The following is an 18,433-nucleotide window of genomic DNA, read 5'->3' as shown; positions in this document are numbered from 1 at the left end:
ATGTATTTTCATCTGCTTTAAGAGAAATGACAAAGACGCTGTTTATGGAACCCATAAAAATGCATTATCAAATTTGAGGATGATATTTGAAAAAGAAAACTAATTAGAAGTTAACAGTTCCTAATAAAGCTTCAATAATGATACTTGCCTGAAAAAAACCTGCAAAACCCCTTTTGAAACTTAATGGAAATATAAAACTCCTTTTGCATGACTGCAAGAAGAAATAGATTATTAGCTTGAGCTAATACTATTTCAGCAATTTTCTAATTATTTTGTTTCAGCAAAAATAGTAGATCAAAGAGACAAAGCGCCAAATTTTTATCTGATGAAAATGAGCAAAATATATTGAAGTCAATAGTAAAGTACTTATTCAATTCACCAGAAAAAATAGACCATTTTAAGAGGTACTTCTATCACTTTGGAAATTCAGTAAGGCTTTTTTCACAATACACAGGAGCTATTTTTATTTCTCTGATAATTTTGCAAAGTGGAAAAGTTCTGATTATATTCTTGTAACCTTGCAACCAAATACATTCTTGCTCTCTTTCCCCCTCTCCCTGGTAGGGATCATACCCTTCAAAGAAAGGCAGACAATGAGCCCATGACAAGAAGATGTTGACTTACAAGAGGAAACGAGCCTCCCAGCACATGTTTCACACCTAAATCTAACTGGGCATACATGCCTCAAAGTATCTTCAACTGATTATTTCTTAGTTATCTCAAAATTAATCTATTCCTCAAATGCAGTACTTGTTGAAATCATGAAAAAATTAATTGAGTTTTTCATCTTCGGCTGGAGGATGTGATCATAGAGAAGCCAGAATAACCCATTTTACTTTTTGTTTTATACAAAATAAAACTAGTATTTATAAAAATGGAAAAACTATTCACTTCGTGTAAAATTTGTTATGATTTCTCACTATCCAGTTTTCAGAATTATGCTCACACTGCCCTCAGAACAGAAATTTAGACAGAATCAGACTAATCCTGAAAAGCTTTTAGAACTAAGATCTGAAAAGGATTCTTTTTCCATCTGTATAAAATTTGAATTAAGTCTGACTGCAAGAAAAACAAAGCCAAGATGTCAGTCGATATGCATCAAAATCACAAATTCATGGCAGTAATATTTGTTCATTATCTTTCTGGGGAATAATCTATTCATATAGAAAAAGTATATGTTTAAGAGAGAGAAAGTTTAACGTGTTTAGCAGATCACAGGATACCTTTCTAGAATTATCTTTGTAAGGTTTCTTTTTGAACGAATGAAAAAATAATAGTGCAATTCAAAGGCCAGGTAAAATTCAAACTCTACAGAAGGATCATATTCACACTTTTATCTTTTTGCAAACATTAACTAATTCACACTGCAGCAGCATTAGAACTTAAATGTAACACTGGAAGAAGTTTCTCTTAATGAATTTCTTTTAACGGTCTGTCATGATGGCTCCTCAGATAAGTAAATAAACATGCTATATTTGAGATATACAGTTTAGTACACATTTTTTTTCCCTGGCATTTCCTTTGGGAAACAGAAATCAAGTTTAATCCTTGCCTTAGTATTATATTCAATCATTATTGTATAAAGCATTTATGCATTTCCAAGCCAATGACTTCCTTGAGGCACTGAGGAAATTCAAAACATAATCTTTGGTGTAAGCTTTTTCCTCTGATCCGTCACTTGCAATATCAGTATGCTTTCCAATTATTTCTAACTGCAATCTGCTGTAAGCATGAAACAAGTGCTTAAGTAATACTGACCTTTAAAATAATTCCTTTTCTTTCTTGGGGCATGTTTGTTTCTTCTTAGCAGACAACTATTAGCAATTTAACAAACCAGAAGTATTGGCTGGGGAAACAATTACAACAAAATTTCTATCTCACCACTCAAAATGTAATATATTTTTATGTAATTGCAGTAAAAGGGCTATATTAGAAGAGTGCAAGAGTGTTATTTAGGTGCCAGTACCAGGATTATGGCTGTCTACAGAAGTGCCTCATGCACACAAGCCTCTATTATGCCGTCATTCCCAGTTTTGTTTTTTGGAACTCAGGATACCTTCTCAGGGAGCACCTCTGTCACATTTTCACATTCCCTTAGTCTCTAGATCTGGTACACCTTCCCGATAAAACCTGATACATTTCCATGAACAGTGTTCACTTCAATGATCTGCTTTTTTAGTTGGGAAGCCTGTCATTGAAAACTTCCTTCTCCACTCTTACTTCTCATTTGTCTCAGTTCATGTCCCTCCCCCACAGCCACCAACCCCTGTTCCCACCGGTGTCTCTGTTCCTCCACCTGCTTCCAGACTCCATGCTTATTAATTCATCATTATTTTTCCCCTTCCAGTCCTTGGCTGCCCTTTACAATCTAATCCTTATTTCTTTATAGTTCAGGATTTTCCCCCTTTGCATGGGAGAGCTTCCTCCTCTGCCTCCCCTTGGTTCCAGCAAACGCATCACAGCAGCAAGACAGAAAGGCTCTCAGGTTCATTAAGCAAAAACTATACACCAAAAGCAAGACAGACCAGGAGACTCCAACACCAAACCTACATTTTAGCATCAGTCAAGATTAACTATTAGCAGTACTCAAATCCTAGCTGTAATCTGATTATATAATCCATCAAATGTCTTTGGTTTAGATTCTACGGTGATTTTAATTTTAATTCTGTGGCTAGCTCAAAATACTAACCATAGGAGCAAAGCTCAAGTGCAGTTTTCTGAACATCTGTGGGGGTTATGTTGTCCTCAAAACTGACATGTTATTCTCCAACTCTACGCTTGTGCTATTACAGCTAGCAACAACAATACCTGCAGCTACTGACATTTTAAATGTTGGAAATTTTGCATTATGGGATTTATGTTGAAGGACCATCATTTTAAGCCACTAAAGCAACTGATTTGTCTCATGATCACATACAGACATACAATCCCTCTTACCACCTTCTGAGGAATTTAGATGCATTTCATAGGTTTTAGCTACATTTTTAGAAACAATTTTTAAATGGTTTTAGAAACTGATTCCATTTTAAATCAAATTTGCCTGGCAGCATATTCACCTCAGCTATACCTATGTTGAGGAAAAGATACTCTTTCCAGTCGCGGGGCTGGATGTGCCCCAGGCACATTCCCATGTAAATCAGAGTGGTTTATATCTGCAACCGTTGTTGCTGGGCTGAGCAACACCCCAGCAGGCAGGGCAGGCAGGAACAGCAATGGGCTCTGATCACAGCCATGGGCAACAAACAAAAACCACAGGGTGGACACAATGGCCCATCAAACACCTGAAGTGTATTTTGTACATTTTTGCATATTATAATATTATCATGAAAAAACATCTGATTGCTTTATAAAGTGGTATTCTTTGCCATCAACTATTTCAATATCATCAGAAGGAAGAAAAAAATGTAAGTTGTTACTGTTGTCAATTAAAACCCCATGAAAATAAGGAATTTCAAGTTTTCATGACTTAGTTTAATTGAAGGATTCCTTGAGATCTAAACATAAAAATAAACTGAATCTGAGCTGATTGCTTTTTCATAGGTCCTGGCCCTAACTCCAGAAACTCATGTTCTTAAACCCCTCCTCACTCACTTACCCAGAGTAGCACCTAACTTAGTACAACTTTCCAAATCTGTAGTGCAGAAAAAGTGAAGAACATAAATATGTGAACCTGTTTTCAGACACACTGAAAGTCACGTGGCCTGCTATTTGCGGAGGTTTCATCTTTTAGGAGATCAAAAAGTATTCTAAATGTTGAATAATGTTCTTTTCACAATAATCAAGCATTTAAACTGTCAGGAGTCAGTCAACATCTTTAGTAGCTATAAAAATTTACATATGACCAAAGCAAGAAAGAGTAGTGTTACTGGTTGCAGAAAAGCAAGTCCATGATTTGATGCACCAATTAAGTTACAAGTAATCAGAGTTTATTCTTTTCTACTAAAATTAGAGCTGAAGATGTTTAGTCAAATACTTCCATTTAATTGAAATATCAGCATACAAACACACAGTATTTAAAACAAGCAACGGAGATTATGACTAAGAAACTGCTAGATATCCCAAGTAACCTAAATCCTAGTCTGAGACAACATTCAGCGAGCATTTCATCACAGACTTCCACTGATCATAGTAGTGGCAATTATCCATGCCTTGAAAAGATTAAAAATGATGTTACATTGTAATGCTAACTAAGTACTTGACAGCCATGTGGCAAGGACAAATAAATAAAATAAATAAAAATTTAAAAGGATTTTCTAAATCCATTTAGGCTCATATTTGCCAAGAAGCACACTAGTCATCTTTCGAAGACAGTGTCTCCCAATGTTTCATTGGTTGGGGGATAGTTTTGACTTTTGCTGGCTTTATGTTTGGTTTATTTTTTTGTACAGACCAGTAAGAATGCTGGGATGTAAACTTTGTTTTGAATCATGATGGTGTCAAAGTGAATACAGCTCCTTGAAACTGAATGAAACTGAGATTACATTATCAGAAGGGGATGATGACTTAGCCTGCTAATGGCTCCAGCAAAGAGTCAAGCTCCATTTCCAGACCTCTTAACTCAGCACAAAAAGCATTCAGGAAAGTGTCAGCAGTAACATTTGGACCAGAGTACAGCAAAGGGATGGATGGCGTTCTTTTATTCTTGCAAAGAAATTTGCCAATTGGCCTTTGCCAAATGAGTTATTTCTAAGTCATTATCAGCTGGTGGCTCTTCTATATCTCTGTTTCCCAACACAAATGCAAATTCCAGAAGAGTAGTAAATGAAAGTATCTAGGAGCACCACTGTTATCTAATTATTTTTTTTTCCTATGCATTAAATCTCTGCCATGGAATGATTTCCGCCAATCTATTTTCTGGTGACAGGACAGATTTTTTCAGTAATAATACAGAGGCAAAAAGTTAAGAAACCAATGAAAAACAGCTCTTCTCCCTAAAGGATATCTTTATATGCATAGATTTCCTTTAAAAGTCAGGCAAAGCACAGTTCTTTCCAAATCTAGATCTTCCTTCTGTGGCTTGAAAATCTCCTTACTTAAGATATGTCTCAGAAGCAGGGTGGGGGAAACCCCAAAGCCCCCAATGGAAAAATCTAGATGGAAATGGAAAACACTAGGTAAGTGCTTCTGTTATTTTCAGCTCCTCTATTGAAAGCACATGGAAGCTGGTTTGATATGTGGCATGAACTGAAGACAGAGAAAGCCCCTGGTGATGGATTTTTCTTTATTTGCTCTTGCAGATGGTAGCTCACAGAGAAATCTGAAAGCCGGACATTTTCATCTCAGTTACTAGATGGACAAGCACAGCACTCATCCCTGTTTGTAGATTTGTGCATGTGAGACATGCTCAGAGCTCACACAAGTGCATGGGGTGCAGGTGCACAGGTGTTGGCAATGGGGGGGCTGCAAGGGCCTCTGTGAGGAGTGCCCAGGGCTCTCCCATGGTGGACACAGCCAGTTCCAGCCGGTTCCAACTGACCCCCTGCATGGCAGAGCTAAGCCCCCCAGACATGTTGGTGGCGCCTCTGGTTAAAACATATGTAAGAAAGGGTAAAAAAAGGCCCCGGGGCAAAGGAGGAGGGAAAGAAAAAGGGAGTGAGAAAACACAGCATGGACACCAAGATCAGAGAAGGAAGAGGAAGAGGAGTTGCTCCAGGCACAGTAGCAGATTTCCACACTGCAGCCCATGGAGGACTCCATGCCACAGCAGAGAAAAGCCTGAAGAAGGAGCAGCACAGAGGAGCTGTGGTGGACTGACCCCAACCCCCACTCCCTATCCCCCTGTGCTGCTCAGAGTGGGGGTTGGAGGAACTGGGAGGGAAAGGGTGAAGTTGAGCCTGGGAAAAAATGTGGGGTTATGTGGGAGGTGTTATTTTAATTTTTTGTCTTTGTTTCTCAATGCCCAAATCTATTTTAATTGGCATGTTTTGCCCATGTGGTAACTGGTATGTGATCTCCCCATCTTCATCTTGACCTATGAGCTTTCTCATCCTATTTTCTTCCCTTGTCCTGTTAAAGAGAGGGAATGAGGCAGCAGCTGGGTGGGCATCTGGCTGTTGGCCAAAGTCAACAACAATTAAGCTTCTCAGTAGGCCACAGAGAGAGGAATGCGTAACTTAAGGGTCCTGGGTATTTCACTGCAGTGGATCTGCTTAGTAAAGCTGTCTAGTAACATCTAGTTTCTGTGAACCCAGGCAAGACTTTTTCATATAATATTCTTCATCATTATATTGATGTACTGATTTTAAAGTTGCTTCCTCTCCCAGGATGCAACAGATAAGCACCTATAAATTGGTATGCTGTAGTAAAACAGAGCTAATCATGTGGTACTGTGTCCATTCCCGGTGTATATATAAAAGTTAAAACCAAAAGGGTGTGGAACCACTTAGGTATCATCTGAGCATTGTTCCTTGCAAACCCCTTGCTAACACTTTTACAATTCCGAATTCCTGACTTCCATTTTGCAATTTTCAGTCTCTCAAATGAGTGGAATCAACACATTGAGACTGTGTCAGTCTAACTGGCATGGAAAAGTCTTGGAGTGCTTGCAAAGCTATGCTGGGACACCAATGCTGTGCACGTAACAGTATTACCATGCATGCACAGTCACATACCAGAGGACGAGGACACCATGCTGTTGCTAAGACATACATTTGCCAGTGATACATCTACTCAATTGCAGTGTACTGCTGCTATCTCTTTCTACTTTAGGGTTTAACACACTTGGCAGAGCTGGCCAGGCCACGGATCTGCCAGCTAATTGCCTGTCATGAGGTCTGGAGCAGAGGCAGAAATGCTGAGCTGCACAGTGAGATTTGCTGGCCTTGTGGCAGGGAAATGGGAGATGAGCACCAAAAAATCATTGTAACGCTCAAAATATAGGACTGCACAGTCATTGGCAGTGAGAATGAACTGAAATTGCTTTTCTGTTTGCAAGCCTATTTGTTAATAAAGTAACTCCTGAGGACTTTGAACTATGGAGTTTGAGTAAAAGCTTGAGGAAGGAAACCTCCCTATGATTTTTTTCCTTCAATGGGCAGAAATAAGACATCCATGTGCCAAGAGGGTCTGAGACTTGGAAGTGTCAGGTGACCACATAAAATGGGTTTGTAGCTTCAAGAGGGAGTGACTCCAAAGGAGACTCACAGAGGATCAGTGGGCTGGCTCCCATGAAGACAGGCTGAGAGAGTTGGGATTGTTCAGCCTGGAAAAGAGAAGGCTCCAGGGAGACGTTATAGTGGCCTTCCAGTACCTTAAGGGGGCCTACAAGAAAGCTGGAGAGGGACTTTTTACAAGGACATGTAGTGATAGTACAAGGGTAATGGCTTTAAACTGAAAGAGGGGAGATTTATATTAGATATCAGGAAGAAATTCTTTACTGTGAGGGTGGTGAGACACTGGGACAGGTTGCCCAGTTCCAGAGAAGTTGTGGATGCCCCTTCCCTGGAAGTGTTCAAGGCCAGACTGGATGGGGCTCTGAGCAACCTGGTCTAGTGGAAGGTATGGCAGGGGGGTTGGAACTCAATGATCTTTTAAGGTCCTTTCCAAACCAAACCATTCTGTGATTCTATGAAATCTTTGAATCCTATAAAGGTTACAAAAGAGGTGGAGTTGAGCTGAAAGCTCAGGGAGCTTCCACAGCAACCTGAGACAGGTTGGATGTTTGTAATTATGTTAGGCTTCTGACTTTTTTTTCCTATGTGTAGTAGTTCTGATTATTTTTTCCTCTCAATCTCAAAAAAGTTCCCAGGATAGAAAAAATTATTTCTGCTTCAGCTTACCTGAGAATAAAGACATTTGGCTTAAACTTAGGAGGAAAAACATGCTCAGCTTATTCACAGGAACAACCTTATGAGAAAAAGCTCAACAAGAGCCGTCAATGTGCACTGGCAGCCCAGAACCCAACTGCATCCTCAGCTGCATCAAGAGAAGTGTGGTCAGCAGGTCGCGGGAGGTGATTCTACCCCTCTACTCTGCGGTCGTGAGACCCCACCTGGAATACTGTGTCCAGCTCTGGAGTCCTCAACACAGGAAGGACATGGACCTGTTAGAATGGGTCCAGCGGAGGGCCACGAACATGATCAGAGGGATGGAGAACCTCCCCTATGAAGACAGGCTGAGAGAGCTGGGGTTGTTCAGCCTGGAGAAGAGAAGGCTCCGGGGAGACCTCATAGCAGCCTTCCAATATCTGAAGGGAGCCTACAGGAGAGCCGGAGAGGGACTCTTTGTCAGGAGATGGAGTGACAGAACAAGGGGTAATGGTTTTAAATTGGAAGAGGGGAGATTTAGATTAGATATTAGGAGGAAATTCTTTACTGTGAGGGTGGTGAAGCACTGGAAGAGGTTGCCCAGGGAAGTTGTGGATGCCCCATCCCTGGAAGTGTTTAAGGCCAGGCTGGATGGGGCTTTGAGCAACCTGGTCTAGTGGAGGTGTCCCTGCCCATGGCAGGGGGGTTGGAACTTGATGATCTTTAAGGTCCCTTCCAACTCTAACCATTCTATGATTCTATGATTCTATGAAAAGCAGGATTTAATCTTTGATAGGAAGAAAAAAAAGTATCTGGAAAGCATAGGAAGTACAGTTTCATTCTCATTTGGGAGAAAAATAAATACACCGATATTTTAAAGTATCTGCATATTACCAAAGATTTCTCTCTCTCCCCACCTTATTGTAACCCTCCCAAAACACATTTTGAAATAGTGTAAAGAATTAAGATTGCTGATGTATGAGAAACAGCAGTTTTATAAGATGCTGCATAACAGCCAAATTTGATAAAATATAATTGCTGTTTTCCTACTGAACTACTGTAGAAAATGTCTATATCTGTGCCCTATATCTTGTTTAAAGCCATAAGATGATAAAAACATTGATATTAAAAATTTATACGCATTAAGCTATGTAATTAATAACAATATCTACCCAAATAAAACAGCCTGAATCACATATGCTAGAACTTTAAAAGCCCTGCATTTTCAAAGTAATTACTCTAAAATTTGTGGCTACCTGTATGAAGAATTCCTGAAGGAATGTATCCCTTTAGACAGAACAAATGTGGCTTTTCCATGAAAGAGTACTTGAATAGCTGATGGTGCAATAACAAAATGCATTGGATTAGCACTTGATTAAAATTAAATAATTAGTTTTCTTTGTAGTTATATGCAGTGAAGTATGTCTTCATTTACTATATAGAGCAATTTTGCTTTAGAAAGCCAAAGACATAAGTTCTGCTGTTCTGAATGAAGGACACACAGCATGTTTAATACCTGCCACCATTTATTTTTTTTTATCTTGCTGTTTACATTTTTAATGTGGACCTTAAAGAGCTGTAAAAGAAAAGGAGTATTTATACTGCCATTTTGCAGAAGCTCAAGGTCATGGAACCTCAGCAACTGGATCTGCCTACAAAGTGTCTTGCCTTTGTTCTGACTATTACCTTGCACTGTTTCTAGACATCACGTAATGGCATAGAGATATCAAAGTATGATAGACAATTCTGTCTAAATGACTCTTTATCCATAAGTAGTGTCCACCCAGGCATATTAGAAAGCGTGTATACTTTAAGAGTACATCTACAGAAATTACTGCTTATCAAGAAACAGGGTTTTCAAAGTATAGAGCAATTGTAGTGGTTCTTTGAAGACTGATCTGTAAAAATAATACATATATATATTTATAGCTACAGTCAAGATTTGGGATATCTTGCATGAAAGACAGCAAACCTAGCAGTTAGTTGCCTCTTATTATCCCACTAAAAAATATGTAAGAGAAGGAAATAAATTACAATAGCATATTACTATTGTATATAATATAAATTTCTTCACTCAGCTTCTGCCTATTATTTATAATAATGAGAAATAGAAAACAGAACGTTTATGTGGGAATAAAGGTAAATTGAGGTCTATAATGAAGACTGTGTAGGTGTAAACTTCACAGAGCAATAGCATGCAAATTAGACTTTTTCATTTGTGGGAAACTGCCTACAAAATTGTAACTTGAAAATTATCATAATATCGAAGTTCCTAATTTATAATGCATTGCAGTTTCTTCTTGATTTCCATTTTTTTTACAAGCTTTGCAGTATATTTTTATTAGCAATATAATGTACTATGCACCCTTTATGTTTAAACAAAAACATTTGTTATTGATAAAAATAAGAGATGTTATTCAGGCTTAATACAGTCTTTTAAATATTTTAGTATGTATATGTCTAATGAATTTATTCTATGTTTTCTGTTCAGTTTTAGCATCTCAAACTCTGCTTCTAGAGGAGTACTTTTAGAAATATATTTTAGGTCTGAGATTAAGAGCCAGAAAAGCCAAATCAAATGTATTGTGCCTTTTTTGACTAAATAACTGAGTTTTATAATTAATCATAACTGTATAATTAATGCCATGTGATTAAAATGCTGAACCAGTGCATTATATACTGGCTGAAAATTTTATGTTTCTGAGAGCATCCTCCACAGCTAGCCCGTTTACAAAAAGCAGAAAGACAAAGTTGTGCAATTCACAGTAATTACAAGAAAGCAGAAAACATTTCAGAATAATGTAACCCAATAATTGAAAAGTTACTATGCATTCAAACATTTAAAGCTGTAGATTCGACAGCCTTAATGTCAGTTATTAAAACTATGGTTCACACAGGTAATTGTGGGTTTGGAATTAAATGGAATAAAATAAATGATTTAATTAATTTTCTTTCTTATACATTACAAAGTGCATTAAATTATTCCTTTAGCAATTTCTTTCTAATTAGCATAAGAACAATCAGTCATAATATAAAAGCATACTTGTGAAAAAGTCTAAGGAGCCGGGTTTTATTCAGTAGCGAATGGATACATAAACAGTTTCCAATTCTCAGGAAACTAGAGCATTTAGGAATGAATAAAACACTTTGCAATTATTCAAGTTTTAGATGACTCTTTTAAGTTACAGTATTTCTCTAAACTGAAGCTGGATCTGCTTTTGTGATTGTTACAGTGTCCCAAGGAAGATCTCATGCCGAGAGAAGATCTGCAGATCTGCCTTCCCTTCCTCTGTTTCCCACAAGATGCTGGGTAAAAGGTTAAGTGCAGATTTCCCCTCTTCGCTCTTGCTGAACACTTTGTTCATTTGGATGATGTGTAGATGTTGGTAAGGGTCATATTCTGTCTCTGAACAGGATTCGTTTGTATCTAACAGAACTTTTTGTCATTATTAATTATAAATTAAAAAATCTGATAAAACTGAAAAGAAATTTGAGGAATTCAAGTATAAAAAATCATCTGCATAAGACAACCTTTCTTTGAGAATTATTTGGAAGTCTGAACACAACCAATACTATGTCTCTTTGTTAAGAGCCTTCAGAGTTAAGAATTCAGTTGGTTGCACCTAGTTATAAAATGAGATTCTAAAGTTAGGCTTCATGATGACTTGACAGTGACTTTGGGTATAAGTAAATAATAATGTCAAGAGCTTGTTTCACATCCTTTCTGACTGAACTGTGTTATTTTCCCCTGGGGAGAAATAAACAGCAGTTTTAAATACGAAAGTTTTTACTTTTAGTGCATTAACACTAAAAGTGAAATCTAGATTGGGAACTAACTTCTTTATTAAAGACCATTTAAGAATTCTTTTTAGTTCATGCACAGATTTCAGAGGGAAATATTAAAGCTTAGTCTTCAACTAAATTGCAAGATTTTTACTGTTATCTACTCAGGAATTATATTTTTTTCCAAGTTTCAGCTTTGACAATGGTCTATAGTGTCTAGGATAAGTTGTTTGCCTTACGTACTGCTTAAGTTAAGAGAAAAAGACCCCTCAGTGACAATCCATCCAAGCTATCTTAGGAGGGGATGATTGTTCAAATCATAGACCTCGTTTTCCTAATTGAAAGCAGTTACATCATAGCTTAATTAAACATCAGGCTTTTAGGAGGCTACAGTTTGGTGAGGTAATCCTTGTCCTAAACTTCATATTAAATTAGGAAGACAGGCTTTTTATTACTTAATTTTAATCACCTATAAGCAAGGTATCTCAGCCAAGATGGCCTTTTAGGGCCTCTTTTTAGTCAATGGAGAAAGACTGATACCTTCAGAAAGCCAAGAGGTGATACTGACTCTAGCCTCCACTGTCCCTAGAGCAGAGACAACAACATTAAATTCAACATTAAACTTGAGACAGGAAAATCAGGAGATGGAGTTAAAAGAGCATTTAATGAATTCTAAATTTTATCCCCTTTCTTGTGGAGGTTGATTACTTTTTTTTTTTGGAGAAAAAAAAATCCTAACAGACATCCAAAGAGAACAAACAAAATTAAAAATGGGGGATAATTAAGAAGTTCACATCTTTTGTGATTGCTAAAGGCAAGAATAAGGATATTCTTGTTCAGTGGCAGTTAACTAATTGCTTACTGATTTTAGTGGTAACGAAAGAATAAAAGACAACCTCCGAGTTGTTGGTTTATTTCATTCTTTTAAGAAAACATCTATTTAGAACCTGTCTTAATTCACTTTTCAAAGAAAAGAAAGCAAACTGAAAGACCCCATAATTAAATCTGAAATCCTGCATTTTTCCATGCTTGTCAATTCTGTCATATTATTATATTTCATATTACTATCTTCCATTAAAAATGGTACTATTTGCAGACTGAAAAACTAAATTGCCTTGGAGAAGTTAAAGTCATGTTGAAAATCCAGAAGATTGGAAATTAATAATACATTATGTATTGAGGAAGCTTTTTCTCTTTGCCTAGAAGCGTCTGAAACTGGAATCGAACAGTATAAATCATAGCCAAGAATTTCTTATACAGATCCATTCAAGGAATGTGTTAAGAAATCCATAATGATTCAGATAATGAGATGCAGTATCATCAAAGAATGCAGTGTAAATAATTTCTCTATTTTCCCTCAAGAGCATAAACTTTCTGGAAAAAAGATTGTTTTAAGATGCAGATTTTTTTTCCCAGGTAGGGAGGTTTAACTAACTTCTTGCCAATATTAAATGACAGTATTTCTTGTCCTAGTTATTAGTTATTCTAACTATATTGTGCTTGTACTTTGATTATTTATTATATCTTAAAAGAACTTAACATGATGGAAACAGACCTCCTCCTGCCAGTTCTCCTATAAATATGATAATCTTTAGCTGAAAAAGAAATTATTACACACATTACATGATTAAAAATAGCTTCTATAAAATGCAAAGCCAGTTTTTTCTCAGGGGTACATCCCAAATTCTCATTAATGTTTCCCATTAATGTGTAAGAGTTCAATTTTGGCCCAATGACTTTCCATTATCTGAATAGTTTTACTAATAAAAGATAAATGATCTATTATACTACAAGTGAATAATTTGTTTCTTTTGTTACAAAATAGATTTCTTATTTTACCTTTCATAAGCAATAGTAACTCCTCGCTTCTATTTTAAGTCATGGGATATATTTGTTTAACCAAGAAAAATGAAATTACCTTCCTTCCAAATTTAGCATTACACATCTTCATATCAAAATCCAATTTAGAACAAGGTTAAGTAGAATAAATATAGCCTCTCACTGCTTTCCTCATTTTGCCTATTGCTATTTTACTGATTTCAACTGACAGGAGCATTGAGCTGGGTGGGAAGCAAGGTATATGCAGAAGGAACGGTGAATATATTATCACTGTCTTTATTTAACTGCACCATATAGAAAAAAAATGACAGTAATTCAGTAATTTTGATAGGCTGAGACCTCACTTGTAGTACAATATTCATTGACCCTGAAATATATAATGTGAAGGAACCTCAAGATGCACAAGCTTCTGTGGGCAACAAAATACCAAATTCACATAAGGAGGCTTCTCATTTAAATTACACAAAAATCCAAGATATTTTGAACATACATTAGGGCAGGATATGGTCCTTTGAATGTTATTCTCAATGCTCGTACCAGCAGCAACCGTCATCTGAAAAAGGGGGCAACAAAGATTCCGCTGAATGGAACAGAATTTTGTACAGTAAATTTAAATTACACCATGTTAACAAGATGAATGTTATTATCATTCAAGCAAGCTGATCTAAGAGAACAAAAATGCGGCTCAACTGAAATTCACACAAAAAAATTGAAAGTATTGTTACATCTCCTGGCTCGTGAGGCACTGAGAACAACCAAATACTAAGTCACTTTGGTGTTCTGTACTTTATTCACAGAAGTGAACTCTGAAGCACTGTCAAACAGTCAGGTAACTATGGAGAAATCATCATAGCTCCATGGCTAACTTTAACCTGAGGTCTCTACATAAAGCAAGAAGTTTACCTGTTTGTGAGGTGTGAAAAAAGTAGGATCTTCTCCCGCCAATTAAAACACCTTACAGAAAGACATCAAAGTAAACCTATGAAATTATTATGTAGAATTTACCTATTAAATTAATAAATTTTTCATGCTGTCTCAGACTTCTCCGTTGCACCAAACAATCATAAGAGTGAAAAAACAGTAGGAAAAAAGTGATGTGCAGTTAAAAATCTGGGAGTCCCATCAGCTATCTGAATATATTTTAGCACTGAATGCTATTTTTCCTCCTTTTTCATGACTTCTTAATTTATTTTTGCAGAGCCCAAAGTATATCATTCTTCTTTAGAAAGACCCTGACTAGTAGGCACTCTGACCAGATGACATTTCTTCAGATCTCAATATTTACTTCAGAAGAAAATAACAGCAGAAATTTTCAAAAAAAAGTTCTCAAAGTACTATTTAAACCTCTGATTCATTTTATCATGACAGCCATTTAAAAAAAACAACCAAGCAGTTCTAGATTAAACCTCTAAACAATTTCTTTTCATTGTTTAGAGGATATGTAACAATACATACAATGTTCATGCTAATTATAGTTGAGCTTCTTCATCTCTCAAAGTAAATATCGACCTAAGCTTTATTCCAGTGACTATTTACCAACTCAATTCAGTAAATCTGGTATTCAGAACTGACAAAAAGACAGTATTTTTGGATTCAAGTATTTCTAATAGCAAAATATAAAGTTTGTAAAATATAACATATTGCAAGATGTGTTTTAAAATCACTTTACTATTATAGTTTATGAGGAAGTTAAGCCTGACTACATAATATGATTTACTTTTGCAGTAAACAAAAATGTGCACATAATCAATATGCTTAATAACAGCCACAGACATATATCCATGTTCATCTACAAACTACATATTGCCAATGAACTTCACATTGTGATTTGTAATAGTTTTAAAATATTTGATATAGTTTTAAACTTTCAATGTTTTAAAGGAGAATTATGCTATTAATAACAAAAAGATTAAATCTTGAATTTTTAGCAAAACTCTCCATATACTCTGGCAAGTTCTTAACTTGCTTGTGTTAGATTTTCCTTCTTTAGACTTACACCCTTAAATATTTGAAAACATTTTTATAATGTTTTTAATTGTTTTTAAGGGAGATTTCACTTCATATAAAGCAGCTACTTTTGAAAAGAACATTTCCTTGCAAAGCAACTTCATAGTCAATTCATGTATAAAGTTTAGGTGGATTTTTAACATCACTGTTACTCCAGAATTTTGTAAGGAAAAAGCCCACATTATGTCAGCATGACACTGTTTTAAATAAACAATCTCTCAGCACAAGAATTACAAATTCAAGCACATTATAAACTTTATCCATTCATTGTTTCAGTCTCACACATCTTGATTAATAATAGTTCAATGATTATTAAATTTAATCTCAGTGTTTATACATACACAATTACTAAAAAGGGGTCAAAACAAATGCACTTCTATAAATGTGTAAATAGTTTCCACATTTTTGCACATTTTTTAATTTACATGTCTCATGTATCATGTTTTCTGATAATAGCACTTTTGTGTGAAAAGGTAGATCTACTGTATACTTTTGACTGCTGCATCTGAGCTCTGTTAACTAATTCATCTTTGCTTTCCATCACTGTTAACAACAATAATCTCTGAGTAACTTCAGCCTAATTTTCAAATTATCTTGTAAAGAGTTTCCCCCCTCTTCCCTCTTGTAAAACTGTGATTAAAGTTTTATTGATAAAAGGAATAAAATGAACAGTGTTCAATTCTAGCAGCTGATAAGTTTAAGGTTTAGTATTTTGACTCTTCAGGCCTACGAAGAGGAACTTTACATAATTGGAAATGAGTGATCCATTCAATGCTGTAAGGCTATTTCCTTATAGCCATGGTAATTTCCTATCCATCTGGACTCATAGTACCTAAAATGTCATGTGTAAGAGAAGAGAAATGAAAGAAAATATTCAATAAAAAATAAAAATTTTGTGCATTAACTCTAAAATTGTTTGCCTTCAAACTATGCATGTTAAGGGAAATACATTGTATTGTCACAAAGATTTTGCTGGCAGTCATTTGAGATACAAAATCCATGAATGAGTTATGCAGTCTAAATAATGCAGCACTTCCCATCTCATGCATGTGGATAAAATATTTATTCCATTCAGGAATGTATCTAATATTATAGCATATACTTAGCACTTTGTACCCTAGTAACTATAACCTATTAGAATTAATATTGATGGAACTTTCTATTACAGTTTGGTCTTCCTCTTTGAAAAAATACATAAGGATTAAAATTTATTGGAGAAGAAAATAGGGTCAACAGGGAGAGAAAATTCTGAAAATAAAGCTCTAGAACAGCCGTATATTCTTGCCTGGGATGAGCACTTCAGCTACTATTTGCCATAAGCCACATGCATAGGGACAGATTCTCAAGTTGTATCCTAAATGATGGACCCAGAAATGTTTCCACGCTCCTTCTCTCTTTTTTGGGTTTCCACATACAAAAGGCTTGTGTGTGACTGTTATATAACATCCCACCAACATGTTCTCCTTTATGGAAGACCATTTCAAAACTTGACTAGATGGGACCCTGGAACCCCTTTATAGATGATCTAGCTATAAAGTTAGCCATGTATGGACTAGATGATCTCCAGTAAATGAATGGTCCTAAATTATCAACTTGCTGCTTTTAATTCAACGGTGTTGAAAGTGTCCATACTCTAAAGTTAAGGAAATCAAAAGAAGTCTCATTTGTATTAGCAGAATTGGTGTATCTGTGCATGGTACACATATAGAATAATTTTGCATATATAAGATGCAATATATACAAAGAAGTATATAAGCCTGATTAGCCTGGAGAAGAGAAGGCTCTGAGGAGACCTTACTGTGGCCTTTCAGTACTTAAAGGGGGCTCATAAGAAAGATGAGGACAGACTTTTTAGTAGGACCTGTTGCGATAGGACAAGGAGTAATGATTTTAAACTAAAAGAGGGTAGATTCAGACTAGATATAAGGAAGAAATTTTTTTATGATGAGGGTGGTGAAATAATGGAATAGGTTACCCAGAGAAGCTGTAGAAGCCCCATCCCTGGAAACATTCAAGATCAGGTGGGCTGGGGCTCTGAACAACCTGGTCTAGTTGAAGATGTCCCTGTTCATTGCAGGGGTAGTTGGACCAGATGACCTTTATAGGTACCTTCCTACCCAAAACATTCTATAATTCTATGATTCTATATTGTACGTATACACACACACACCTGTATCCATCCACATATATATCTGTACACACACTATATATAAATTAATAATTATTATATGCTTTATGATGATAAACTGCAGGAAAAAAGTAAAAAAAGATAACAAAGGACGCTGTCCACAACCGTCTATATCAATAGTAGCCGGTCTGGTATGTACATTGACCTGTACATACTTTGTGCATGGGAGTATTCCCACTGAGCTACAGAGAACTCTTTATCTCAGCAGTTAAATCTACATGTAAAAATTTGCAAGACCTGGCCCTTAAAACCTAATATGTAGAAAGACAGACATTGCAGTCTGTATAGTAATACTCCCACAGTACTGTTACATGATGAATAAAAGTAAGAAAATACATCATTAAATGAGCATTTAAAAGAGATAAGATTCATATTTATTTGTTTACCTGTATCAGTGACTGAACTAATTATTTTATTAATAATTTTAAAAAATCTTTCAACATGTGAATGCTGATAATCACCATAGATAAAATAATCTCTTATATTTACACTATAAATATTGATTTAAATGTATTGAACTTAGGAGCAAATTATTATAGCAAATAAAGATTTGGAACAGTGATCACCGGATCAGAGTTTGAGTTCATATAGCCATTAAAATAACTCAAGATCATGCCTCTGTGCTGTACTGAGGCACAGAAATAATTCAGGCATGTATTTGATCATTAAAAATTTAGTTAAAAAAAAAGTCTAGAAAGGAACTGTCTGAACACTTCTTAGTCAAAACTGAGAAATATTTCCTTGCCTGATTGTCAGAATTTCCTTTGCATAAGTCTTTTCAAACCAAAAGATTTCTTTATTAAAATTGTAGAAAACAAAGGACATACTCATTTGATCCTATGTAAAAAAATGAAACTGGATGAACATGTTG

General features: G+C 35.9%; 1 protein-coding gene across 1 annotated transcript in view; it reads right to left on the bottom strand.

Moving 5' to 3' along the window:
- The window catches only part of PPFIA2 (PTPRF interacting protein alpha 2), a 340,732-nt gene that overhangs the window by 155,023 nt on the left and 167,276 nt on the right, over nt 1–18,433 (bottom strand). The window contains exon 2 of the mRNA XM_074166889.1: nt 13,858–13,920. Within this exon, the coding sequence (XP_074022990.1) occupies nt 13,858–13,920 (63 nt within the window). The remainder of the gene's footprint in view (nt 1–13,857; nt 13,921–18,433) is intronic.

This window comes from Numenius arquata, chromosome 2 (assembly GCF_964106895.1).
Source record: "Numenius arquata chromosome 2, bNumArq3.hap1.1, whole genome shotgun sequence".
NCBI classification, from domain to species: domain Eukaryota; kingdom Metazoa; phylum Chordata; class Aves; order Charadriiformes; family Scolopacidae; genus Numenius; species Numenius arquata.
This window is presented reverse-complemented; position numbering and strand designations above follow the sequence as displayed.